Source organism: Podarcis bocagei, assembly GCF_964188305.1.
Source record: "Podarcis bocagei genome assembly, chromosome: 15".
NCBI lineage: Eukaryota > Metazoa > Chordata > Lepidosauria > Squamata > Lacertidae > Podarcis > Podarcis bocagei.
The window spans coordinates 2,448,655-2,475,232 of record NC_138141.1 but is presented as its reverse complement, the minus strand read 5'-3'; the positions used below and the strand labels follow the sequence as shown (position 1 = coordinate 2,475,232).

At 47.3% G+C, this 26,578-nt stretch overlaps 1 protein-coding gene across 3 annotated transcripts in view; it reads right to left on the bottom strand.

Annotated features, from left to right (window-relative positions):
- Window positions 1–9,447: 9,447 nt before the first annotated feature.
- The window catches only part of PDLIM2 (PDZ and LIM domain 2), a 54,276-nt gene continuing 37,145 nt past the window's right edge, over window positions 9,448–26,578 (bottom strand). For 2 of the 3 annotated variants that reach the window (XM_081171446.1, XM_081171448.1), the window contains exons 6-10: window positions 24,869–24,941; window positions 19,146–19,309; window positions 15,241–15,386; window positions 14,272–14,392; window positions 9,448–10,372 (exon numbers count right to left, since the gene is read on the bottom strand). In XM_081171446.1, coding sequence (XP_081027572.1) covers window positions 10,177–10,372; window positions 14,272–14,392; window positions 15,241–15,386; window positions 19,146–19,309; window positions 24,869–24,941 — 700 coding nt within the window. In that variant the 3' untranslated portion in view covers window positions 9,448–10,176. The remainder of the gene's footprint in view (window positions 10,373–14,271; window positions 14,393–15,240; window positions 15,387–19,145; window positions 19,310–24,868; window positions 24,942–26,578) is intronic. The other variant, XM_081171447.1, reaches the window with a different exon arrangement.

Below are 26,578 nucleotides of genomic sequence, written 5' to 3'. Positions count from 1 at the left end.
CCGTAAAATGAAAGATTAATGACCAACAACACAGCAAATTAATTCTCAAGGAAAAGTTATTTTGAAAATGAAAATTAGCACTCTGTAGCCTTTTTGGCATCTACTGAAGACTTTCCTTTTTCAACAAGCCTTTTAAGTGGAGATCTTTATACCAACCTACATCTGTACAATGGTACCTCGGGTTAAGTACTTAATTCATTCTGGAGGCCTGTACTTAACCTGAAACTGTTCTTAACCTGAAGCACCACTTTAGCTAATGGGGCCTCCCGCTGCGATTTCTGTTCTCATCCTGAAGCAAAGTTCTTAACCTGAGGTAATATTTCTGGGTTAGTGGAGTCTGTAACCTGAAGCATATGTAACCTGAAGCGTATGTAACCCGAGGTACCACTGTACTGGGTTTGATTTCTGTTTTACACATGACAGTGTGTTTATAATTGCTTTTATATATGGAATTGTTATTCATTATTTCTATTAAAGTTTTTAATAATGAAATTGCTTTGAGATTTGTATAGAAGTGACTCACAAGGTGCCTTTGACACAGACAGTAAAGTGCAGCCATGAAGCAAAAACAAAGAAGCAAGCAAAACTAGCCACAGTTAAAAGCAAAGAAGCAAGAGTTTTAAAAGTAGAGATTGGGAGCCCCTCCCACCTCTGGCTCCAGTTTCTCCTGCCAGTCTCAACCAAGATTTGAAACCAGGGGCTGAGGCTGCTTCATCAGCAGTGCCAGCTTGGCCCCATGACCGAAATTAGTGGGTGCCCGACCCCTTTGCGGGGAATTTTGTGGGTGCTTGGGCCCCCCGGGCCCCAGGGAGTTGGCACCCATGGCTTCCGTAAGAAGGAACCTGATTAGCTGTAGCACAAAAGCAGAAGTCAAGGCAAGCGAAGGGGATGAGCAGGCAGCTGTTTCATGAAGCCAGACTCCTGGAGAATAACAGGCATCAGCATGATAACAACATCCAAACCCATCTGCTCTTATCCAAGCTCTCCTCTCAGCAAGAGAAGTTTAAAGGGAGAAGGGAGGTAGGCAGACTGATAAGGAAGATAAAGAGCACACACACTCCTTCAAAGACGTGCTGGAATTCACTTACTTGCCTTTGCTTGCTAATACAGACAAACAGGATTCAGCCCTGGGCAGAAGAAGAGGCAGACGCAGGGCAGCGCTTTAGCAAAGGTGGGAAGGGAGCACAAGGAAGTCTCATGCTCAGGTGTTTGGCACAACAAACCTCTGGCTTCAGAGCCCAGAGCCCATCTGAAGCATGGGGTAGTTTTCGTTTCTTTGTCCATCATTTCCTGCTGTTGGAAATGGCCGCTGGTGCTCAGATGTCACAATAAACGGTGACTTATCTTCCGGACGGAGGGGGTCCATGCCTTCCCCTGTTGTGGTGGCCTCCTTACCTATCTGCTTTTGGAAGTGGAGTTGTTCAACAAGTTCACATTAAAGTTATTTATTTACCTTGAAAGGTTAAACTTACTGGAACTCTTTGTAGTTGAAGTCTTAGCAATCTAGAGAGGGAGGGTTATTGGTTGGTTTGGCTTTTTTGTTCTTGTTTTTATCATGTATTTTTTGCTTTTATGCTACAGTTTTATGCTGTAAACCACCTTGGGTCCTGTGGGTGAAGGGCAGTATACAAATTTAATAAATAATTATAATTTGCACCAATTTCTGAAGGCCTGCCACTGTGTTTTTGGGTCTGTCTCATTGCCATTACACTTTTGGTTAGAAACCCCTCTCCCCTTGTGTCACATACTGGAATTCGGGAGGCCAGGCGATGATTAAGAAGAGCACATGTATAAAACCCAGGAGCAAGAATACCGGTATATCTTTTACTTTACAGGGCAAATATCTCTATGCTGCAGTGTGGTGTGCTTGCAGTATCACACTAGGATGGGGACAACCCAGGTTCATGGTGCTCACTGAGTGAGCTGGGGTCAGTTGCTCTCTCTCAGCCTAACCTAGACTGCCTCCTAGGGTTGATGTAGAATAGGGAAGGGCAAGAGATACTTGGACGTGGGTGGTGCTGTGGTCTAAACCACAGAGCCTAGGGCTTGCCAATCAGAAGGTCAGCGGTTTGAATCCCCGTGACGGGGTGAGCTCCCGTTGCTCGGTCCCTGCTCCTGCCAACCTAGCAGTTCGAAAGCATGTCAAAGTGCAAGTAGATAAATAGGTACCACTCCGGCGGGAAGGTAAACGGCATTTCCATGCGCTGCTCTGGTTCGCCAGAAGCGGCTTAGTCATGCTGGCCACATGACCCGGAAGCTGTATGCCGGCTCCCTTGGCCAGTAAAGTGAGATGAATGCTGCAACCCCAGAGTCGGTCACGACTGGACCTAACGGTCAGGGGTCCTTTACCTTTACCTTTAAGAGATACTTACATGCTACACTGAGTTCCTTAAAGCGGGGCGGGGGGGGGGGGAATAAATGAAGAGGAACTGGTGGCAACACCCTGAGATGGTGAGGCTCATTTTGACACCAACAAAAACTGAAGCTTTAGTGTCATTGGGCTCAGTCCCTTGGACAATTCTGCGAAGAGGGACTTTCTGTTTTAACCTTTGAATGCCTGCTGAAACTTCTCAATGCTGCCAAGCTTAAGCAGACAATCAGGAAAAGGCTTATCTGTAATAACTATCTTTGATTTTAAAATCTGGTAAATGCCTCAAGGTAAATGGGCAACCAGATAATAACTCCACTGTAAATAGGGTGAGGTTTATGCCTAAAATAGCACATGATTAAAGGGGCTTTCTTTGTCCTCAAAGATCACAGTTCTCTCCCCCATTAACACCTCCCAGAAAAGGACAAGGGGAAGCAGGCAGGAGGGGTCTGGGAATCCAGCCAATACAATGCTATCACCTCCTCAAGAGGCTCTTAAAAGGTCCTTCAGATTATCCAGGTGCAAAGGATGGAGTAGGATGGACTACTGAACCTTAGAAGCAAATCCAAACTGACAAGAGGGCAGGAATCAGTAGAACCTGCATTTTTCACCTGCACCACTTCTCCGGGAAATCACACAGCCCCCAACTGCACCTGATACCTGCTTCTCATTAGTCATACAGGTTTGCTGATGCATGCCAGATTCAAACCTATCAATCACGCAAAAGCACCCAGCAGGAAGGTTAAGGAGGGGGAATCCTTCTCAATTTCACCCACTAAGGATCTCCTCAAATTATGAACAAAAGCAGTTCGAAGCCATTGCTTCTGGGAACTGTTTTGGCCTAAGGATTGTTAACTGTTGGGACAAGAAGAGTCTTTAAACTTACAGGGAGAGAAAAGTCTGGGCATACCCCTCTCATCCCTCCAGTAAAGTTGTGTTCAGATATCTTCACTCCCCACCTCTCTCCCCTGGGGCAAACCTTTATATTTGCCTTGCATGTGTGGCCACTTCTTTCTCTTCAAATATGGACTCTTGTCAGTACTGAGCTTTGGCACTTGCATGGCCCCATCCTGTTTGCCAAAGTCAAAACATGACACCACTTGGACATAGTGGTTGCTGTCAAACTAGGCCCTGAGAGAACAGGGTTCGATCCCCACTTGACCTCAAAACTCTGCGGCTGACTTTGGGCGGGTAAATACCTCTAAGCCTAATCTACCTCACAGGGCTGTTGTGAAATAGAGAGGCAGTGAACCATGTACATTTCATTGTGCTCCCTTTTTTATTAAAGATTTGGGATATAAACGTGTTCTAACCTAATTAACTGCAAAGGAACCAGGTACAGATTCTGCTGCCACACAAATCAGCAAGGTGTCCAACCGGATAGATGCAACAACAAATGTTTAAGAAAAAATAAAAGGGATGTGTTGAAGCAGTTGTGTGCATGCACCTGTGTGCGCCTCTATGTGCAGGACCAGGCTTTTAATTAGGCCAAGGGAGGCAACCACCGCAAGCAGCAGTGCCAGTCCTCTTAAACTCCATGGTTGTTTCCCTGCAATGGAGAACACATCTGTATCCGCCACACGTCCTCCCCTGCTGCCCTCAGGTAAAGTGAAGAACACTGACTATCCCATCACCAATCCAGTCAGCTTTCTGTATGGGGAATGAGGAGGGGCTGCCATTTTGTATTTCACCCCAGGCAGCAAAATGTGTTGGGTTGTGTGTGTGACACAATTTGGAAGAGGGACAGAACAAGACTCTGATCCACAGTGATCAGAGGTACAAGCGTTTAGTGTACATTTTTGTTGGTGTGTGAGACGGATTGTAGGGAGTACACCAATAAGAGATCACAAGTTGTAGTGTGAACTGTGTCTCCTTCCTCATGCTTCCATCAGTACCAAAACAGACTCTGTGTGATGAAGGAGCTGGAGAAATCAGAGACTCCATTTGTCAGGTAGCCAAGATGCCCCTTGTGCCCCTTGTGCCCCTTCCCCAAACCCAGAACCCCCACCTCCTTACACCCAATAGTACAGAGTTCTGGACAGGACTGAGGAGACCACTAGATATAGGGCTTGACACATGGTTTGGTGTGAACCTTGGCACCATCTGCCACCCTACCACCAGCATGGAGTAGGAGCCCCTGCCTTCACATTGGTGGTAGCAGGTGGGTGCAATTTCAGCAACAGCTGCAAACCCTCTTGCTGGGCCCTGTCACTGTAAGCCGGCCCCAATGTCTCCGGCACTCAATGTAGTGCTCTTCCATCCAGCGTGATGTTAGGTTGTGGCCTCAGAGGCATTGTGAGATAAAACGGCAGGCACCAGCCACCATCACCCAAGTACAAGAATGGAGAGGAGTGCATGTTTGCCTGTTGGGTTGGCAGCATGTGTAGGCAGTGGACTCTTCTAAAGGCTTTGGGGGAGGGTTCAGCAATTGCCCCACAATGTTGACCTTTGACCCTGGGCCTGACTGCAGACAATTGTGTATTGAAGCTACTCCAGATGTGGTCACCTGCCAGAGGCTGAGAGACCCAGAGATATGAAAAGCCATTGTGTGGCTGAAAACTATCCTCCTCAACATGCACCTAATCCCAGAAAACAATAGTTTGGTTACTTAGCAATGAGGGGTATTCCATCCACATTTAGCAGCACAGCCATAATGACTTCATTTCCTGAAGATATGTTTGGCAGAACACTTAAAAGTAATCAGCCCTTCTCCACCAGGGAACTGTAATTCTAGTACGTGCGCTCTCTCTCTCTCTGCATGCTCTCTTACAGGGGACAGGAAATACTCTCAGTTACAATTCCCAGGATTAACAGCAGTGAGATTGACAATTGCATCAGTATCAAACTGATACAGAGGCTGAAAAGTCAAAATGGGGGAGCTCTGGTCCTACAGATATTACTGGACTGCAACTCCCCTTCATCTCTTGACCATCTGGAGGGCTGCAGGTTCCCCACGCCTGGCAAGTGGCGAGAGGCCTTTGCTCCCCTGGGTGAAACTTTCTAGTGAAAGGTCTTGCGTCTCACCTCTCCTTTTGCTTGTGGCATCTGAATGTGGAGAATGTGCAAGCCGCATTCCAGAACACGCTGGGCTGGCCGTTTCTGTGGTGACTTCATGGCAGGAATGCTGTTCAGAACAGGAAACTGGGCGGCACCCAGAATGCCCCTCCAAGACTTTGGCACGGGCCTTTGTTTGCACTGCTAAAGAAGGAGCGGTTTTTGTGCTTTTGTGTTTCTGAATGGCGCAACAGCTCCCACCAACCTCTTGGGGAAACCCACACCCGTGAAGCAGCCTCATGCTTTTGAGAATGGGGTGAGAAAGGCAGGGCAGGGACATGTCCAGGCCATACCCCCCTCCCCCTCCCCGAGCAGACCAGGGTTAGAGAAGCTGTGATTCTCCAGGTGTGGTTGGACTCCAACTCCCATCAGCCCCAGACACCATGGCCAATAATCAGGGATGAAGGGAGTTGTAGTCCAGCAACAGCTGGGGGCCACAGGACTTTCACCTCCCCCCTAGACCATCACCCCATTTTTCAGCATGAATCCCCATTCCCTAGGATTCAACAGGGAGAGAATAGGACATAAAATATTCTGAAGCCACCAAATTCTCTTGCCACAGATGGCAGGATCAGCTCGAGGAATATCCCTTGGACATTCCACTCCTGAAACAGCAACAAAAGGGGAAAAGAGGAATAGGAGAATGGTCACCACCACATTCTACTCTATGCCCTTGCTCTTCTGGCCTTAGTAGCTATATATTGAGTCAGACTATTGGCCCATCAAACCAAGTATTGTCTACACTGACTGGCAGTGGCTGTCCAGAATTTCAGCCAGGGGTGTCTCCCAGCCGGATTTGGGAGGTGCCAGGGATCAAACCTGGGGTCTGCTGTTGCACTTTTCTTCCTAGGAATCCCTTCAGAAACTGGTATTGCTCTCTCCCTGGGAACTAGGGGTGGGAAACTTGGGACTACTGGTTGGCTGTGTCCACAGAATGGAAGATGGCAGGATCCCCAAGGACGTGCTCTACAGGGAGCTGGCTTCAGGCACCAAGCCAGTTGGCAGACCAACTCTGCGTGACAAAGATGGCTGCAAACGTGACATGAAGGTTGGCAACATCAACCCCGCCATGTGGGAATCCCTTGCAGATGACCACAGTACCTGGAGAGAGACAGACAGGTAACCAGGGGACGAATGGCTGCTGGGAGGAGTGCAGAGGGAAGAAACATCTGCAGCAGCACAACTGGACACCTTCATCTGCTCCAGCTGCAACAAAATATGTCCCTCCTCCATCGGTCTCCACAGCCGCAGCAGATGCTGCAACTTTCCAACAGTCTGACTTCATCCCCAAAAGTGCACTCCTCAATTGTCTCTCCCAAGACAGACGAATGGCAACAACAGTAAGTACTGCTGGACTACAACTCTCATTCTCCCTGACGATTGGGCATGCTGACTGCGTAAGATGGGGACTGGAGTTTAATGACATCTGGAGGGCCACATGCTAGTCATCCCTGCAATGAACAGAACCTCTGGAGACAAACAGGCAAATGGGGAGAGGAGGTCTCCAGCAGGAAACCAGTTCCAGACTCCCCTCTGGATCCAGGCCTCACATCACTTTTCCTCATAATAGAAGTGAGCACCTTTAAGCACATAGATTTAAAAGCATGCTTGTTGTAATGTGAACCTTGGTCCTGAGCATGTGCTGGCAAGTGTCATGTTCCAAGTGGAAGATGCAGCCTCAAGGCTCACCCGGGCCACCCCTAGAGTGCTCCAGTGGATAGATAATGGAGAGCTATCTTCAAACTTTAATGCAACCATGGATTTGCCACAATTACATGAGGTGTAGCATAACATTGCCCTGCGGAAGAGCTTTCAGGAAATGGGACAAGCTGACCAGGGAAGGCTGTAGATCCCTGCCACAGGAGGATTTTGAGCTCCTGCACATGAAAGTATGAGAATGGCTACTGCGCAGTGACAGCTTTCCTTACATTGGTAACCACAGGAGATGGCAGGTCTTGTATCCCCATCACAAGCCTGAGATAAAATGGCTAATCTGGTCATCTTTCATTCTGTCACACCATGCAGAAGGGAGCAGGGCCACCATATGGCGGGAAAGCAAGCAAGCTTTTTGTGAAACCGGCATAGCAACAAGCCAGCAGCAAGAGGCTGACTGATGTTTGACTCCCTCTTTGGGAAGATCTAGATTTGACCTTGAAGGAGAAAAGCTTTGTGATAAGGAGGCTGAACAGCAAAGAAGGGGAAGGGGCAGAGTTGAAGCTCAGCATTTTGGGTTGAGCTGAGAGTGAGTTAGTGCCCGCCTGCCTCTTAGGGAGAGAGGAGACGGCGGACTGGGGTATAAATGACTAGAAAGAGGAAATAACTTTTTATAATAGCTGACTCTTGATTTTTTCTTTTTCTTTTTTTACTATTCATGTCACTTACTAATATGTTAAAAGAACAGAACTTGAAGAACACCCAGGCCTATTTTGTTCAGGTATGCTCTGTAATAATGTGCTCAGAGCATATAGTCTGTAATAATATGCTCAGAGCATATTCTTACATTAGTAAGGTTTCTATAGCTTTTGGGAATCTGAGTCCTTTGCTTTATTATAAGATCCTCTCAAGTTCTAGCATAAAGGTTTTTCTACCCCCATAGGCGGTCTAAGCTCTGCCTTCCCATGTGTCTATACCGAGACCACATGGCCTGGGCACAAATACGTAACAAGTGAGCCCACATATGAGAAAGGAGATTGCAATAGCACACAACACAGGAAGGATCTGAACTTATTTGAACCCCCAGTGCAGTCTGAACACGCCATGAACTGTTAACCAGGCTGAACAGCCCAGCATCTTGCAGACAAAACACACAGGCAGAGAGAGAAGTGGGGTGGAATGGGTGGTCCTACTCTAAAACAGGTTACAAGGAGACAGCTTCAACTGGCCCTTGTTGTGTCTGCTTTTCTTCAAAACATCTCTAAGCAGATACTAAAGTGCTTAACATTTGCTTATGTACAAGTACCACCTCCTGCATACTCTTTATCCAAGGCACTGCTAGCCAGAAACTAGAGATCTCTAAGTGACTGCGGGGCAGAGGTGGAACTACCTTTGGTTCACTACCCTAGTGGTTGGCTGACTACCTGCACCACATTTAAGAAGGTGGTACAGCCAGCTGTTGGAAGAATGTCCAGTGGCTGTTGGAATCGGAACATGGATTTAGATGGATCTTTTGTATGATTCAGAAAGGCAACACTTAGGATGTTAGGATCATAGAGAAAAACCCTTAGGGTATGTACACATATTTCATTTACATGTTTTGTTTTTGAGGCTGATATAGCTCCCCTGCTATGGCACACTGTCTGCAAGATGCAAGTTGCCATACCTAATACTATTACACTTTTTGCTTGCTAGTGATCAAAAGGGAGATTGGTTGCATGGTCTTTGCTTGTTGAGCGCAAGAATGTGCCAGGTAATCTGTAGTCAATCCAGGTTTTGTTGTGCCTCTATGTTGCCAGTCACTTAACAGCAATTCCTTTAGCTCATGACAATAAGCTAAGACTGCAGTCGTAAGTGGCATAGTGCTCAAGTTGCACACTCCCTGCCCATAAATAGCTGGGAGAACTATTAAAATGCCACCTCCCGCAGCCTCTATCCACTGTATAGGGCATTTCATATGATGAGGGATTCCCCATAGGCTGCCCTTTCCCCCTCCCGAAATACAGCGGAACCTCGGATTACATATCGTCCTCCTTACGAATGCTTCAGGTAATGAGCTCCGCTAACCTGGAAGTAGACGCTCCTGGTAGCAAACTTTGCCCTGGGATGTGAGCGGAAGTCGTGCGCTGGCGGCACAGCAGAACCAGGAGGCCCCATTAGTGAAAGCGCGCCTTAGGTTAAGAATGGTTTCAGGTTAAGAATGGACCTCCGGAACGAATTAAGTTCATAAGCAGAGGTACCACTGTAAGAGACTCTTGTCCTGTGTGCAACTGCTGAGGGGAGGGTGACATGCTGTTATAAAACCTTAAAACAGAGCTGCAGAGTGAAAAGAGGCTGCTTTCTCCAATCCCCTTCACGCCGGCACAAGCAAGTACATTATACATACAACATATATATTATATTTCATATAGAGATCTGGCTGATTATTTTATAGAAGCTTTACAGAGAGTCAGTATTCAAAGCTGCATCCATGCCACCCCAGTACCTAGTGCTTCAGTGACACCCCTAATCTTTCCTCTTCCATCTCTACATTGACACAGGAAAGTTGGCAGCTGTGGCGAGAAAGAGGCGCTAGAGACCCAGAAGGGAATAACATGGCTTAGTTACCCTGCAAGCAGCAAGAGCCACTTGGCTTCCACTACCCATGGGACAGGGGTGGGCAGGGGCAGCACCACTGCGTTCCATGGGGTGCCCCAAAGAGACCCTCTGCAGGCACAGCTTGGCAGAGAGGAAATTTCGGCTATTCCTGCAAATCATCCCTCCAGAAGATGCTTAGTGCCCAACGTGACCAAGCTTGTGCTATGAAGACATTTGCCCTTCTAAGAAATAGGCCAGAAGCTGAAAATGCCATTTCCCTAGAGGGGCTCCCTGCCTGTTCCCTAGATCCCCGAGCCCTTCTGGCTTCCTCTTCCCTGTATGTCTCAGCAGGCAGAATCCTGACTGGCTGGGATTGTGCATGAAGCGAAAGGTCTGATAGGCAATTGAAATAGACCCAGGAACGCCTCTGGAAGTCACACGGACTAGATGTTGGGAAGAAGCCTCCAGGGTGGTGGAAACACCAGCTTCCTTCTTGCTCGTTCTCCTGCATGCCAATGGGCAGTTTAGGACTGGGAGTAGATGGCTGTGACCGGGCTGCCCCCTGCTGCCCCCTGGTAGCGCTGGCGGGCATGCTTCTCGCAGTACATCTCTTCACCAACCCAGAAGTGGCCCCGCATCTTCAGGTTGAGGCCACAGTCGGTGCAGATGTAGCAGGAGGGGTGGCGGTAGCGGTTCTCTTGGATTCTCACTGCCTGGGTCCTGCAGGAGACACAGCCGAGGGCACAGTCAGTGAAACATGACTCAGAGGGGAGTACAGCTATGACTGGCACCTGATGCAAACTCTGGAATCTGGTGCCCCGTTAAAATTTAATGTTAGCATGTTTAGAGCAAAGTTTCTAGCCCTCAGGATTGTGGAGAAAGTATTGAGAGCATGGGGCAGTGCCAGGAGCATGGGTTGTGTCCAACTACATCCTACTCAAAGTAGGTGCATCAAAATTAATGGATCTAAGCTAGGTATGTTTTAATTTCAATGGGTCTACTCTGAGTAGGGCTAGCACGGGACACAACCCAGTAGATTTAGTTAGTTACTTTTGTCATATTAGCCACAACACAATTTACATATAGAGACACAAGCCACAGAGATACTTTTGCATGTGTTATTCTGTGCAAGAGTCTTCCCCAACATACACTACCAAACAAAAGACTGCCACCTACATATTATCATTTATTATCTTGGTTCAGTCCCCTTTAAACAAATGACTAGGGCAAAATCTCTCTCAGCACTGTGTCCATTCCAGGGAGTCTCCAGCATCCTCCCCCTGCTCATGGGGGGCCCATTTGGTTATCCTGGGCAGAATCAGGCAGGTAGGGAGATATTTTGGTTCATGGAATCAGTAGAAGCTTTCCATTTCCTTGCCTTAGGTACAGGCAGTGCCACAACTGAGCTTTTTCTGTGTCTCTTTTCAACCCAACAGAACAACACTTTCCTTCTTGCTTCTACGCTGTCCCAAGATGAGAACCAAAGTTTGTTGCACCTTAAAAATGAGTTACTCCTTCATTTCTCTCCAATATATAAAATTGCAAGGATTTGGCATGCTAACACTCTTGTGTGCATGTGCAGCCAGCCGTGAGTGACAGCTCTCCCTTCCTATTGTTCTCCCCTGTAAGTGTGAAGGGAGGGAACAGCTTGGGTGGGCAGGTGTGTGAGTGAGAGGAAGCCAGCGAGCTCAGGAGAGCCGAGGGGAAGCCTGGGAAGTCTGAGGGGGTGTGATGAGGCACACATGCAGAACTTTGCCTGTGAGGGAACAGCTTTGGTAGGCATGTGGCTGAGTGAGAGTGAGTGACCTAAGGCAGCCCTGAGGGGAGCTTGGGCCCCTGCTGAGCGCTAGGCAGACACCAATGCCTTTCCCTTCATATATGTGAAGGGGCACAAGTGCACGGCTGACTCATCCCATGAGGCAAGGTGAGGCAGCTGCTTCAGAGGGCAGGAGACTCAGCGACAGCAGATCCATCCTCCAAGGAATGCACTGCCCACTGCTGCTGCGGCAACATCTGTGACGCACTCCTTAGAGGCCAGATCTAACCCCCCCCCCGCAGCCCCCTCTGGGGGGAGAGCAGCCGCTGGGTGAAGAGGAGGCACTGCTGGTCTGCTCCCAACCTTGTTCCCAGTGTAGATCTTTATTCTCTCCTTGTTCCTGATGTAGATCTTCCTTCACCCCTTCCTCTCTGGTGGGGGAACCATTTTGTGGTTTGCCTCAGGTGCCAAAGTGGATTGAGGCAGCCCTGTGTGTGCAAAGGGGGCTGCAGAATAGAAGCTAGAGGGGGGGGGGTGCATGAGAGAAAGATGGACAGAAGTATTAAGTAGTCTGTACATGTGTGCCTGGGTGTGAGAGAAAGGGGGTATGAATGTGTGTCTGTGAGGGAAAGACTTTTTTTATGTGTGTGGGAGGGAGGGAGGGAGGGAGGGTGTACCACATCAGGTTCCTTGAGTTGGAGTACCAACTTAGATCAAAGTTAGACGTTAGTACCAAGCCGTGTCCCATCTATGGAATGCCCTCCCCTTGGAAGTATGACTGGTGCTGACACTTTTGCCAGGTAAAGATCTACCTGCTTCCCCAAACTTTTGTGGGGTGCAAGTATGTATCTGCCACTGCAATTAAGAGCCACAGGTGGTGCCATTTCAAGGAGGGTGTCATTATTGATTTTTTAATAGATGTGATATGTTTTTGCTTGCTCTTTAATTGTCTTTAGGATTTGCTTTATTATTTACCTGTATTACAACCTGCCCTGGGATTACATGATGAAGGACAAACTATAAATATCTTAACTAAGTAAATATGTAATCAAGCACCCTAACCATTTGGCCTCCTCAGCGCAATGGGTGGAGTGTTTGCTTTGGGTCTGGTTCAGCCACAAAAACTTATTCAGCAACATGGGACCTGCCACTCTCTCTCAGTCCCACCATCTCAGGTGGTTGTTTCAAGGAGAAAATGTGGGAATGTGCTGCCCTGAACTTAGAGGGAGACTGGGGGATACAAATGTAATCAGTAATGAAAAGCAAAGGTAGTAGGACCCATATTTGCCCATATATTTGCATATATAATGGCATATATTTTTGTTACTGAAAAAATTCTATGGCATTTCCACTGCAGTACACAAAAAATTCCTAGTAGAGTGCTTTCTCTGTGGCAGAGCCTAAATTGTAGAATTTCCTCTCCAGAGAGATGTGTTTTGCTTCAACACTGCATAGCTCCCACTGTATGCTGAAGACACTCCTTTTTACACTGGCCTTAGACACCCAATACATATATTTTAGGATCTACTCTATTCTTATGATTATAATCTTCTGATTGTAAAATGATTTAACCACTTTCAGTATTGTATTTTTATATTGCTATAATCTACCCTGGGACCATACAGTGAACAACAGGTAAAAAATTCCCTCATCCTCAATGCCATAATAGTGTACACATAAGTAACCCCATGCCTTTTTGGCAATTTCCCTACTCTTCAGCCACCAAGTTCATTTCAAATGGCCGCAGTGAACTTTCACAAGCTCCAAATTGCAGTTCTGGTCTCTGCCCAGAAGATGGCAATGCATAACTGGTCCCCTACTGTGGTTATAATACCATGAAAGTGTAGAGTGGCAAAGGTCTCCTCGGATTCAGCTACATTCCTCACAAGAATACGTTTTGAATGTGTTATAAACATCCAACACCAGATGGTGCCAGAGAGCAAAAAGGAGTTTATATGGATTTTTACATAGGCTTCCCCCCCTTTTGTTGTAACGATTTAATTCCTGACTTATTTATAGTGTTTTTAACCTGTGCCCGGGACGCGGGTGGCGCTGTGAGTAAAACCTCAGCGCCTAGGACTTGCCGATTGCATGGTCGGTGGTTCGAATCCTGTCGTTCGGTCCCAGCTCCTGCCCACCTAGCAGTTCGAAAGCACCCCTAAGTGCAAGTAGATAAATAGGTACCGCTTTCTAGCGGGAAGGTAAACAGCATTTCTGTGTGCTGTGCTGGTGCTGGCTCACCAGAGCAGCTTCGTCACGCTGGCCACGTGACCCGGAAGTGTCTTTGGACAGCGCCGGCTCCCGGCCTCTTAAGCGAGATGAGCACGCAACCCCAGAGTCGGTCACGACTGGCCCGTACAGGCAGGGGTACCTTTACCTTTAACACCCTGGTTAGGAATGCGGGTGGTACTGTGGGTTAAACCACAGAGCCTAGGACTTGCCGATCAGAAGGTCGGCGGTTCAAATCCTCGCGACAGGGTGAGCTCCCATTGCTCGGTCCCTGCTCCTGCCAACCTAGCAGTTCGAAAGCAACCCTAAGTGCAAGTAGATAAATAGGTACCGCTTTCTAGCGGGAAGGTAAACAGCATTTCCGTGTGCTGTGCTGGTGCCGGCACGCCAGAGCAGCTTCGTCATGCTGGCCACGTGACCCGGAAGTGTCTCCGGACAGCGCTGGCCCCCGGCCTCTTAAGTGAGATGGGCGCACAACCCCAGAGTCGGACACGACTGGCCCGTACGGACAGGGGTACCTTTACCTTTTTAACCTGTGTCTAGATCCACCCCCGCTCTGCTTATGGCCAACAGCCCATCTCTTATCCCTCCAGAACACCACCAGGCACCCTTTCCAAGGGAGAGAAACACTCACGTGATGCTGCTGCCACACTTCTCACACACATGCAGCTTCTGGGCGCCGCCGGCCATGGAACTGCTGACCGGCTTCTGGGCGCTGGGAGACAGCGGGCTGGGAAAGTGGGTCACGGAGCCCCCTGCCAAAGCAACCAAGAGGCACATCAGGATTCAGAAGCCGGCTGGCAACAGATTCTGAATAATGTGCCGCCCTGTGAGCATCTCCTCAGAGCGTTGGTGTGTTTCATGAACCTTCTTTCCAGGTAAGTGTGCATAGGATTGCAGACTTAATCTAATGAAGCAAAATTTTCATCATTCCCACAAACCCCTCAGTATTAATTGCCTTTTAAAAAGCATTAAAGCCAGATACATTGTAAACTAATAAAGCCATAGATAATCTACTAATGGTCAGAAGGAAAATGCAATATTTAATGTTTTCTTTATTTCCCTTCATAACAGCACCAAAACAGACACTATCACAAACAATTCATTCACAGAGTAACGGATTAAAGTTTGCCATCAACAAGTTGAGGGCAGAAGGTCCCAAGGTCAGCCGCAGGTCAGGCTGGGAGAAACCTCTGTTTGAGACCCTGGAAAGACACTTCCAGTCAGTACAGATAATACTACAGCTAGATGGACCAAGAATGTTACTCAGCATTAGGCAGCTTCCTAGGTTTCTAATTTTTAGTTGATTATTCAACTAAATTCAAAGTTGCAGAAAACTTGGGCCACCTGTCTCTTGGTCTTTGCCTTCAACTACAAAAGTATTCTCATGAACTCACACACAACCTCAGCATTTACCTGCGCCTCAGATTAAAAAAACCAGAGTTTCAAGCAAACAGTGTGGAACAAGAAGACAGACCAAACCAGAAGCATTAGGAAGTATTTCACATCACATTTTATGGTGGCGGCTGCATTTTGCCTGCTACTCCCAAGTCCAAAGAAACACAATTTTCCTGCTTTCCTTCCCAGCCACCTCGACCCTCACCTTTTTCATCCAACTCCAGAGCTACTTGGAGCAAGCGGAAGGTGCTGGATTGCCGCGGCAGAGCCCTGGTTTCACGATTTTCTTGCATCATTTTGTAGACCTCCGAGTCCCCTTCCAAATGGCGCATGGCTGGCTCTGTATCCAGACTGGAGAGAGAGAGAGAGAAAAGAAATGCAGCCAGTCTTTCCTGGGATGAGGAAAAATACCTCAGGCTTTTTATATCCCAGGAAGACAGGACAAACCAGTCTTCCATCACCAACGTAATTCTGCCGAGCTTGAAGGAAGAGGTGGGACCAGGAGAGATCCAGGAAGAGGCACACCTGAGCACTGTTTCAGAAGAACGGGGGCCTCAGTGGAAGGATGCAGGATTCCAGAGGGTTTGCCGTGAGCAGGTGCAAGGAGAGAAATGGGAGCCTTTTCTTCTTCCTTCTATCCCCTTTTGCCACCTGAGGCAAAAGGGGAGGGTGCTGCCCCACCCCCACCCACCCTGCCCTCACCAATGCCTTGCTTGCTGCCCTCCCAGCCACAGGAGAAGTGAGGAAAAGTGGTGGTAGTGGCAGAATCACAGGACCATAGAATGGTAGAGCTGGAAGGGACCTCAAGGGTCATCTAGTCCAACCCCTGCAATGCAGAAATGGTGAGATGGAATGTCACATGAACTCCTCAGGGTGTTGCCGGAAGCTGCTGCCACTTCTCCTAACTTCTCTGGTTGTGGCGGTAGGGGCGGGTGGTGCCTGCAGGGGCCCCTGGAAATTCCATTGCCCGAGGCAGCTGCCTCAGCCCACCTCCTGGATGCACTGGCCCTGGCTCTAGGTGAGCCAGGACTTCAGAAAACGGAAATGATCCCTTCACTGACTCAGAGAAGCATCCCAGCCCCTCCTCATTTCTCAACAAGGATCTCCTATTCCTTTGAGTCCTGGCTGTGGAGTTGCCCTGCCAGTCCCTCTCCTAGGACCCCTTTGCCACCCTGGTGCCCTCCAGATATTTTGGATCACAATTCCCATCAGCCCCAGCCAGCTCACCAAAGCAGCTCCCCTGTGAGTGAAGGTGTTCTCCTGGCCCCAAGCCCTTTGAAGTCTTCTCAGACAAGCAGACCTCCGGGAAAGGGAGCAGAGAGCAACAGCAGCAGGAAATGTCCCACCCTGGGAAGGAGGCTTCACCTGCTGTTTCCAGGCAGGTATAATGACCCTCAAGGGCTCAGTGTTTCAACAGGGACTGAATCCTGCTCCCCCCTCACCTCCAGAGAGATTTCCTTTCCTGCTTGCCTGTCTCCAGACCTGATCAGGCTCACTCTCCTGAGAGTGCAGGTGGAACACACCCTGCCTGACACACCTGCCCAGCCTCTAGACTTGTCTGCAGCGTCACCTGCCCAGCCTCACAGCAGGAGAACATAAAAACGTAGGGAGAGACTGCTGAGTCAGGCAAGTGGTCCATCCATCTCCAGCATCCTGCTCTCTCAGTGGCCAGCGAGATGCTTGTGGGAAGCCCCCAAGCAGGTTATGAGCACAAGACCCACCCCCTCCCCTCCTGGATTTCCCAGGAACCATGAGGGAACCCAACCATGAAGGCAGAGCTACTGACAGCCTTATCCTCCATGCAATTGTCTAATCCTCTTTTAAAGCCGTCTAAGTTGGTGGCTGTCGCTGCCTTCTGCGGGAGCACGTGCTGCAAGAAGCACTTTCTTTTATCTGTCCTGAACGTGGATGTCCACACCTTCTAGTCTTATGAGAAAGGGAGACAAACAGTTCTCTCTCCACCTTCTGCAGGCAACGCACAATGGCATAAGCCTCTGTCATAACTCCTCCTTTCTAAGGCTTTCCCTGAAGAGCAAAGTAGGCCAAGGCCCTGCTTCCAGGAAAACGAGAGATAAGCTGTGTATACATCACCTGCTTAAAATTCAGCAAGGTCATTCTTTTTCACTGCATTTCAAACCACATTTGCATATTGTGTGTACATTGGCACCGTTTGATGTGTATGTTAATCTCCCGCTATATGTTCATACCAGTGGGCTGAGATATCTTTACCCTGTAAGCAGTTCTCAATTAAGATCAAAGCAGGTTTGGGGGGAAACACATCAAAGTGTAGCATTTCACATGAAAGGTCAGGACAGATGTGCCTTGTGGCCAATGTGTGTTTTCGTGGCTTCCCCAACCAGCAGTGGGAAGGGTCTGCATGCAGAGTCCACAGGGGTATATACAAAGCCATCTGCCTCTGGTCTCCACCTAAGGAAATAGCCTGGGAACAAGGCAAGTAATTTGCGCCCCCTAACCTCTGGATTTGCGCCCCCTAACCCTAACCCCCAGATGTTGCGCCCGGTGCGGCCGGCCCCCCCTGCACCCCCCACGCTACGCCACTGGTTCACACACTTGTTTACTGTGCATTCGCTGCATAATGTGAACACTCCCTAGAACTGCATCAAAGTGGTTTGTCTGATTTGGGGGGGGGGGGCATTTTAGCTCAGCCCAAAGTAGGTGATGTGATTTCAGGGAGGTTTGGGACTGAAATGTCTGCCCCAATTCTCAGGTTGCCATTGCAATTTTTTCCAGATGGAGCCTGGGACATTGAGGTGGGGAGGGGGGGCGAGTTCCTGCTCAGAAGGATCCAACTGCTCACCCCACTCCTTTGGCTCAGAGGGTGTTTTATGCGAGGACAACAAAGTCCTTTCTGCCCCTGTCCCAGATCCGAGAGCAATTTTATTTTGAGAACCTTTTGCAGGCTGCTTGGAGAACTTCTTGAGGCTACAGAAATAAAAGAAGCAGCAAACAAACAATAAAGCAGGACCCTTGGTCACCCTGCTCTACAGTTGCTTGGTGGTGAAGACAGAGGGATGTGCACTGGCAGTGGCACTGCCCTTGAACTCTGACCCCCACCCACTCCTGTCTGCCAACACCACAGAAGACCATAGAAGTGAAGAACCAATGTACATAGCTGTCAACTTTTCCCTTTTATTGCGAGGAATCCCATTCGGAATAAGGGAATTTCCCTTAAAAAAGGGGAAACGTTGACGTCTATGCGGCCTGAAAGGCAGGAATCACTCTACCATAGTGCAAACAAGGTTTCTGTGTTTTGAGAAGTACGGTACCTGCTCTGCTAGCTCTCCCTATATTGAACGCATGAACCCTGGTGCCTGGAAGCACTCTTAAGTGTCATTTTGGTCTGGCAGCTTCTCATACATTATTTCAGCAATTTTCGGAAATAGGTGCTTCCAGACAATCCATTTACAGTGGTACCTCGGGTTACATGCGCTTCAGGTTACAGACTCCGCTAACCCAGAAATAGTACCTCGGGTTAAGAAGTTTGCTTCAGGATGAGAACAGAAATTGTGCTCCGGCAGCGTGGCAGCAGCAGGAGGCCCCATTAGTAAAGTGGTGCTTCAGGTTAAGAACCGTTTCAGGTTAAGAACGGACCTCCGGAATGAATTAAGTACTTAACCCGAGGTACCACTGTATTGAACATTCATCCTGGTTAGTTTGTAGGGAGATTAGACTTTGTTGCCTATCTAAGGAGCACTCACTTCGATTCATCTGCAGGGAGGCCAGATGACACTGAGTTTAAAGCAAATGTTATCTCACACTTTTGCACTACCCTGTCACTTTCCTTATTGCAAAAGTCTGATCTATTAGGGAAATGGGTTAGTTCTGTGGATGAAATCCAAAACAGTTTTTTTTTTATTAGGACTTATTTGTATTGGATTAGATTGTTCTAAGGTGGGTTGTACATTTGTTGTACATTTTGTTGGTTCTTCAGTTGGTAAACTGTATATAAAAAGAGGGTATACAAACTAAAAGTGGTGATGATGATGATGAACCTGAATCGGCTGCTATGTGACTGAATCCCACCCCAAAACAGACAGTCTGAAAGCATCCTTAGCCACTAGGCAACAGCAGGTAAACTAGACAGATTACCTGTAACAGTGCTGGTAGGAAGAGGAGCTCCTGTCCTGGTCCTTCCTGATCTCCCATGGGCTGCGGGGTGAATATGCTCCAGGGGACGGAGATCCATTTAATGGAAGCAGAACTGTAACTGGAGATCCACTAGAGCGGCTGATGCTCCTTCGCTCCTGCAGCTGCTGCAGAAAGAGATGGGGCTGGGTGTAAGTGCATTTTGTAGGAAAGGAGTGGCCCCAGGAGCCTCTCAGCCTCAGGAAGAGATTAATTGACCATCTTCGCCGTCTGGATGAAGTACAAAGACTTATTAGAAAGTAAGACCCCGAGGTGGTTATCACCTGTGGAAGCCAAGATTTCTAAAAAAAAGCCCAATATGGAGGCCTACTGGCCAAAATATTGGGAACTGATTGAAAGAGTTGGAGATAATTGGAAGCTCCAAAGCCAGGACAAATTAAAAGGTAAAGTGCGAGATTGGTTACATTATGCTCAAATTCAAGAGGTATTTAAAATGGACAAAAAAGTGGGTTTCCAGTTGGAGAAATCGAAACTGGAGACGGAGTTACTAGAACCAAAGACTAAGGTACTTTCGAGGATGTATGACTTGCTGCTTAAATGGAACACACAGGATGAGACAGTTAAATCTGCTATGATAAAATGGGCACAGGATGTAGGACACAACATTATGTCTGAGGACTGGGAAAGGTTATGGAACACCGGTATGAAATTCACGGCATGTAGTGCCTTGAAAGAGAACATTATGAAAATGGTATACCGGTGGTACATGACCCCAGTCAAGTTGGCTAAAATATATCATCTTTCTGATAATAAGTGTTGGAAATGTAAGGAGGCAGAAGGGACATTCTTTCACCTCTGGTGGACCTGTCCGAAAGTAAAGGCCTTTTGGGAAATGATACATAATGAGCTGAAAAAGGTATTCAGATATACCTTTTCTAAGAAACCAGAGGCCTTTCTTCTGGGCATGGTGGACCGGAAGGTGCCAAAGAAGGACAGAACCTTGTTTATGTATGCAACCACAGCAGCTAGGATTCTTATCGCAAAGTTCTGGAAGACACCAGATTTACCCACACTGGAGGACTGGCAGACGCAGCTGATGGACTACATGGAGTTGGCAGAAATGACCGGCAGAATTCGAGATCTGAGCGAAGAAACAATGGAGGAGGACTGGAAAAAATTTAAGGACTATTTGCAAAAACATTATAAGTTGTTTGAGTGTTAAGATTGTGCACGATTAAGAAACGTTATGCTTCTGCAATTTATTTTAAGTAAATGATAAAGTAAGTATTGATGGAAAAAAATGAGACAAACTAGAAACAAAATATTATGTTTATTAAGAGTGTTAAAATTAAATTACAAATTTTTGAAATTGGTAACATAATAAATAAATATAAAGGTATAATAAGTTGGGAAATAAGATAATAAATTGCTGAACTGGTTGGAATGATGAATGCAATGCCGAGAGGATGTGAGGAGGTCCAAAAGATGTCGAAAAAATTCTATAATGACTTTTTCTTTTCTCTCTGTTTTTCTTTATATAAATATAGAAAATGTTTCTTATGTGTTGCTGTTCAAACAAATTTGTTCACCTATGAAAAGAAACGCAATAAAAAATTTAAAAAAAAAAAAAAGGAAGAGATTAATTGACCATCACACATTATAGGACTTGGTCCCATAAAAATAAACAGTTGCTACACAACCCATATTGCCAAAATAAGAGGAGTGTACACAACCAGGGGTGAGTGCAGCCAAACAATACAAATTCAGCACCAGGGAAAACTCTGTAAATGACACAAATTTGATAAAATAATGGCGGGGGGGGGGAGAGAGAGAGGGAGAGAGAAGAACTGAGCTAGAAAGACATAGACAAGAAGTTTCACCCCTAACCACAGGAATCTAATTCAGCCAACTTCCTGGTTTTGTAGGTTTTTGAGGTTGAGCATGAACACCAACCTGTCAAACATGTTTCTGGGCTAGAAACTTGCCTGTGTGGTGTACCACAGTGGTGCTATCTATCCCAAATGATAAAATTTCCTTACCCGCTGCATCTGCTCCTGTTTAAAGGCCTTGAAGATGGAAGAAAGAAGAAAGGCCTTCCTAACTAGAAGCAAATGTTTTGGGAAGCAGCAGAGTGCAAGGGAATTGATAGGAACACAGCAATCAGTGTTACGTAGGATCTCCATTCTCAACAACACCACACCTACCCAACAAAGGGGAGATTTCCCCTTCCGTGCCAGTCTGCTTAAAGGAGATTTCAGCTGGACCTCAGCACGCTTCTTTTGCCCTCCAAGCAAAGACTTGGTTCCTTGGTTCCAGAGTGCCCACCCATCTAGCACACAGAGACACCGTCAGTTCCAAGGAATAATGAAACCCATACAAAGATCCAGCCTAGGCCTACATACCATTCCATGGAGCTTTGCTAAGTGACTCCACTGGCCTAACTTTGGAGACCTACCAAACACAAACACACACACACCCCAAACACATTTAAGGTTGCCAACTCTGAATAATAATAAAAAATAGTCACAAATCCTCATGCTTTGGTAGAGCCTGGAAGACTGGGGTTAGAGCTAGGAGACTGATGTCACAGATAGAACAGAACCTGAGGTTTACTGCTATGCCTTTTCAGACATCAGGACAGGTTACTCTACAGAAGACAGCATTACTGATCAGGCCAACAAGAGAAAGACTGATTGCCAAGTCTAAGAAGCTTAGGCAAACATTGGAGCAGAATGGCCCATCAATAGCTATTAAACATCATTGTTAAATGAAACCTCCCTTTTCCATAATGTCTATCACTGTATGAGAGTTGCTGGGGCAGCAACAATGTGGGCAAGCTACTGACTTTGTGCCCTGCTTATTAGCTTCCTGGAAGCACCAAACTAGTCCCGTGGGCTCACTATAGAAAGACTCTGGCTCATTTCATAGGGATGGTCCATTGATCTGTCTAAGCCAGAACACTAGGGCTGGCCCAAGACAATTTGGCCCCTGAGGCAGACCACAAATGGCATGGGTGAGTGAGCATCTATAGCAGGAACAAGGGGTGGTTGTGCGAGGGGGATGGGGAATAAAGATCTACAACAGGATCTCCTGCCCCTGTGGATTCTGCCATCTCAGCTCACCTCCTGAGTGGGCCAGCCCTGTAGAAGACACATGCCTAAACATGCACCCACTTCCCAGTAAATCTTTCTTTGCACCCAAACTTTCCAACTGTGAACACCAGCAAGAACAGAGACAGACTGACAGCCTGCAGCCGGTTCCTCCTTAATTTGGGGCTCACGTAAGAAATGCAACACTTTTAGGTTAATTACTGCTCTCTGCATCTGAAGAACTGCAGGCCAAGGAATTTTTCTGGGGGAAATAAGATAAGAGGAAACCAACGAGGCCTAAGCCTCATTTAACCACCCTCCAACACTCAAATCTCAGCCCCCACCACTGATGCAACCGCTGGGTAGGGAGGAGGCCACCCAATGGGGCCGAGAGCTAAAGCAAATAAATGCAAAGAAGGAAAGAAAAACATGACAGAGAAGCCAAGGGGTTGAGGGGCTGGGGCGAGCAAGGTGCCAGCTGGCAAGCACTGCGCTCTGGGGCCAACCTCCCTTCCCAATTTGGGCTTGAAAAATAGGCCCAGAACATAGAAAAAGCAGAGGGCGGCCAGTCCCTGGAGCCAAAGCAAGCAAACAAACAGCAGCACCCAGCCCAAGAGCAACAGGAGAGCAAGATGCCAGGACACATGGGCAAGGAATCAGGAGGCTCAACAAAGACCATAGGAAGAGAGGGAGGAGAGGGGCATTCCAGAAGGATCACCCAGGGAAACTGGCTAGGAAGCTCACTTGACAGGTCCAGAAAGGTCTTGGCATCTGTAGCATGTCTAGGGAGCATGGAAGCATCCTGTGATCATTATTAATGGCAAATCAACCTTTGTATAGTACTTTTGAGTCTGACCTGCACTAACTAGGTGTAATCCATACAACAACCTTTACAACTGCTTTACAACAATCTAAGACTAATGGTTTGGATTGCAGGAGTGCAGAGGAGGGCTTTGCTAGTATGAAATCCTCTATGACTACCAACTAAGTCTAATCTGAGCCCTATTAAACGTTAAGACCAGCCTGTCTGGTCTTAATTCTGTGAAGATCAGGATTAAATTGGCCAAAGGTAGTGACAATGAGCTTTATATTTTAATGTGTTTTTTTAATGTTCTGCTTTTTTAATGTTCTGTTGTGGTGGACTGGAGTGGGACTTTGCTTTTGACACCCACCTAAAACCTTCAGGACAGTGCAGCTCAAAAGCAAAATTCTGCAATGTAAATTATGCAAACAGGGCAGACATGCTTCAATGAACTCAATTTACATGCTTCATTTCACTGCACAATCTGGAACTGTCCCCACCCCCATCTCTCTCTCAGGAACTGGCATTGGGATTCACAAAAAACATGGGTCCAAGGAAGAGAAAATATTTGTGTAAGATAGACAGAGAGGAGGATAGGATGGCATGTCTGTGCACTGCAGGGGGCGAGGGAGGGGGGTACTGGAAAATGTTCCTGTTGAAGAAGCCAGAGACAACCTGATCACCAAGGCCCCTCTGGTTTTTAAGCCTTTAAAAAGCAAAGAACTGCCCACATATTGTTAAGTTCTCAATGCTATCATAAAGATTAAAATGATGATGGGCTTGTTTTAAAGAACCAGAACTATGCAAATTCTGTAGAGTTTCGCCACCGTCTGCATTGGAAGCTCTCTCTTTCTCTTTCATGTTCAATGTGCCATGATATCCATAGATCCTCTGTGCATATCCACACCTGCGGCCTTTTCAGCTCTCACCCCAACTATAAACAAAACTGAAACACATGTCACAGAATAATAGAATCCTAGAACTGTAGAGTTGGAAGGGACCCCGAGGATCATCTAGTCCAGCCCCCTGCAAGGCAGGAATCTCAATGTCAATTTGTTCAATAGAGAGAAGGCTCACAATTCCTTCTCAAAGAAGCAATTGAGAGATACAGTACCTAAACAAAATGGAGCTAGAAGATGGCAAGAGGATCCTGTGAATCTCTCTCTCTCTCTCTCTCTCTCTCTCTCTCTCTCTCTCTCTCTCATTCTCTCACTGTCTCTGATGTCGTTGCAAGTAAAAACTCAATATAAATTCTTGAAAGCTACGAGCTGCTGACGTTACAGGAGATGCTAAGCTGAACAGTGTTACAGGGCTCCACTGCAAAGCTCAGGTCTGAGGGTTTGCCTCAGAACACAAGCTTCCCCCCCCAAAAAAAAAATTAACAACACAAGCAGGTCCCTTTTGCAAAAGCAGTCAGGGGAATTGCTTTGAATAGACACTTTAATAGATCCCGGGAGGAAGGAGAGGCAAGCAGAGCATTTGTGAGGCTGCATCACTTGCCAAACCCCTGCCTCTTGCGTCCACGAGATGCAGGTAGTGCCTCCCCAAACTGGTTCTGCCTCCCCAGCTCCCAGCTGTTGCTTGGAGACACCAGGTAAAAACAAGCAAACACCCCTAGCCAGGTGTGCTGCTAACACACAGCAACACGTGCAACAAAGCAGATAAAAACCAGAAGCTAAGGAGGACACAGCCCAAAGGGGGCAGCAGAAACAGGGCTCCAGAAAACACACTTTCAGGACAGGGTTCATCCCCAAGCGTACAGCAGCATGGATACATCAATGGTCCTATACAGGTATTATCCCTGGGGCGCCAAGGAGTCTCATAAGCATCTTTACCTGCTTGCTGCTTGAATGCTGCTGCCCGTAGGGTTCATCAGGGATTCCCAATGAGCTCTCCAGAGAATGTAAGCTGAAAGGAGAACACAGATATTACAGTGAATATCTGCATGTTACAGGGAAGAAGTAACAAATAATTATCAGTGGCCCTCTAGATGTTGCTGGACTACAACTCCCACCACCCAGAATTTTGTTGACAGTGTTCACACACAAACACACACAGAGAGAGAGAGAGAGAGAGAGAGAGAGAGAGAGAGAGAGAGAGAGAGAAACATGATGTTCTTTTAGGAGGGAGAAAACCCAAGCTACTGTGAAGAGCCCCCAAAGGCTCTCTCCTTAATGGAGTGCACTGGGATCTGAATGCACCCTGACCAACGAGAAAAAGATATTGTGCACAGCTCAGTGAATCCATCAGCTAAATGTACAGCAAAAGTGACAAAGAAAATTCTATATTAGAAAGAAGACTGAAAACAAAACAAAACAACATTACAATGTTAAAATCTATGGGGCATTTGGAATATTGTTGGGACACTTCTGGTCACCACATCTCAAAAAGGATATTACAAAACTGGAAGAAGATAAAGAAAGGGGCAACCAGACTGAGCAAGCGGAAAGCATATCTTTCCAAGAAGAAAGGATGAAGTATTTGGGGCCTTTTAATTTAAAGATGTCCAAAGGGGACCTGAGAGTTGCTAATAAAATGATACCCGAATGAGAAAAAGAGAGGGGCTGGATCAAGACCAGGCATAGGCAAACTTGGCCCTCCAGATGTTTTGGGACTACAACTCCCATCATCCCTGGCCACTGGTCCTGTTAGCTAGGGATCATGGGAGTTGTAGTCCCAAAACATCTGGAGGGCCGAGTTTGTCTATGCCTGATCTAGACACATCAAAAAAGTGTTTTAGGAAAACATGTTGTAAATCTCAAAGTGGGAAATCTCCACAGCGCCATCTGGTGCCACAGTGTTATAATGTATATAAAACGCTTAAAAAACAACAACAACTAATGTAGCTGAGTCCAAAGAGCTAGCAGGGAAGCAGTTGAAGAAGGAGCAAAAAGGGTTTTCTTGTATGTGTGTGTTTCTTTGTGGCTGATTAGCTGTTCTCCCTGTGCAAAGGTCAGAGGGGGCAGGGTTTCTGTTGAGGAAGGTGATTAGCTGTGGGAGGAGCTTATCAGAGGTAGCAGGGCAGCGGCGCGCGCCTAGTGGCGCGCGCAGTTTGATCCATCTTTTAGATTTAGCGGCGCTAGTCTCAAACGTTTGTTGGGGGAGACCTAGGTTTTTTTGTGGGGGGGAGTTATTTGTCCTGTCTTCACGCTTTTTATGATGGAGGACCACTGTAGCCACCCCAACGACGTTCTCAAGATGGAGGGGGAGGGAACAGCTGCAGTCGCCTGCGGTTCCTGCGCAATGTTTGCCATCTTGCCAAAGGTTGCAGGCAGCTTTACCTGCAGCAATTGCATGTTGATTGCCCTCTTAAAAGACAAAGTCCAGCAACTGGAGGAACGTGTAGCTACGCTCCAAAGAATTAGAGATCTGGAGCTCTTCTTCAACAGAGCACACCGTCTCCACCAAGGAGGAGACAGGGGACTCCCCTGAGAAGGAGGCTAGTTCATCAACACAGGAGCCAGATATATGGAGAAACGTGACTCAAAGAAGTAGGAGGCCCAGGGTTCGTTCTGATTGTTTAGAAATACACAATCGCTTTGAGG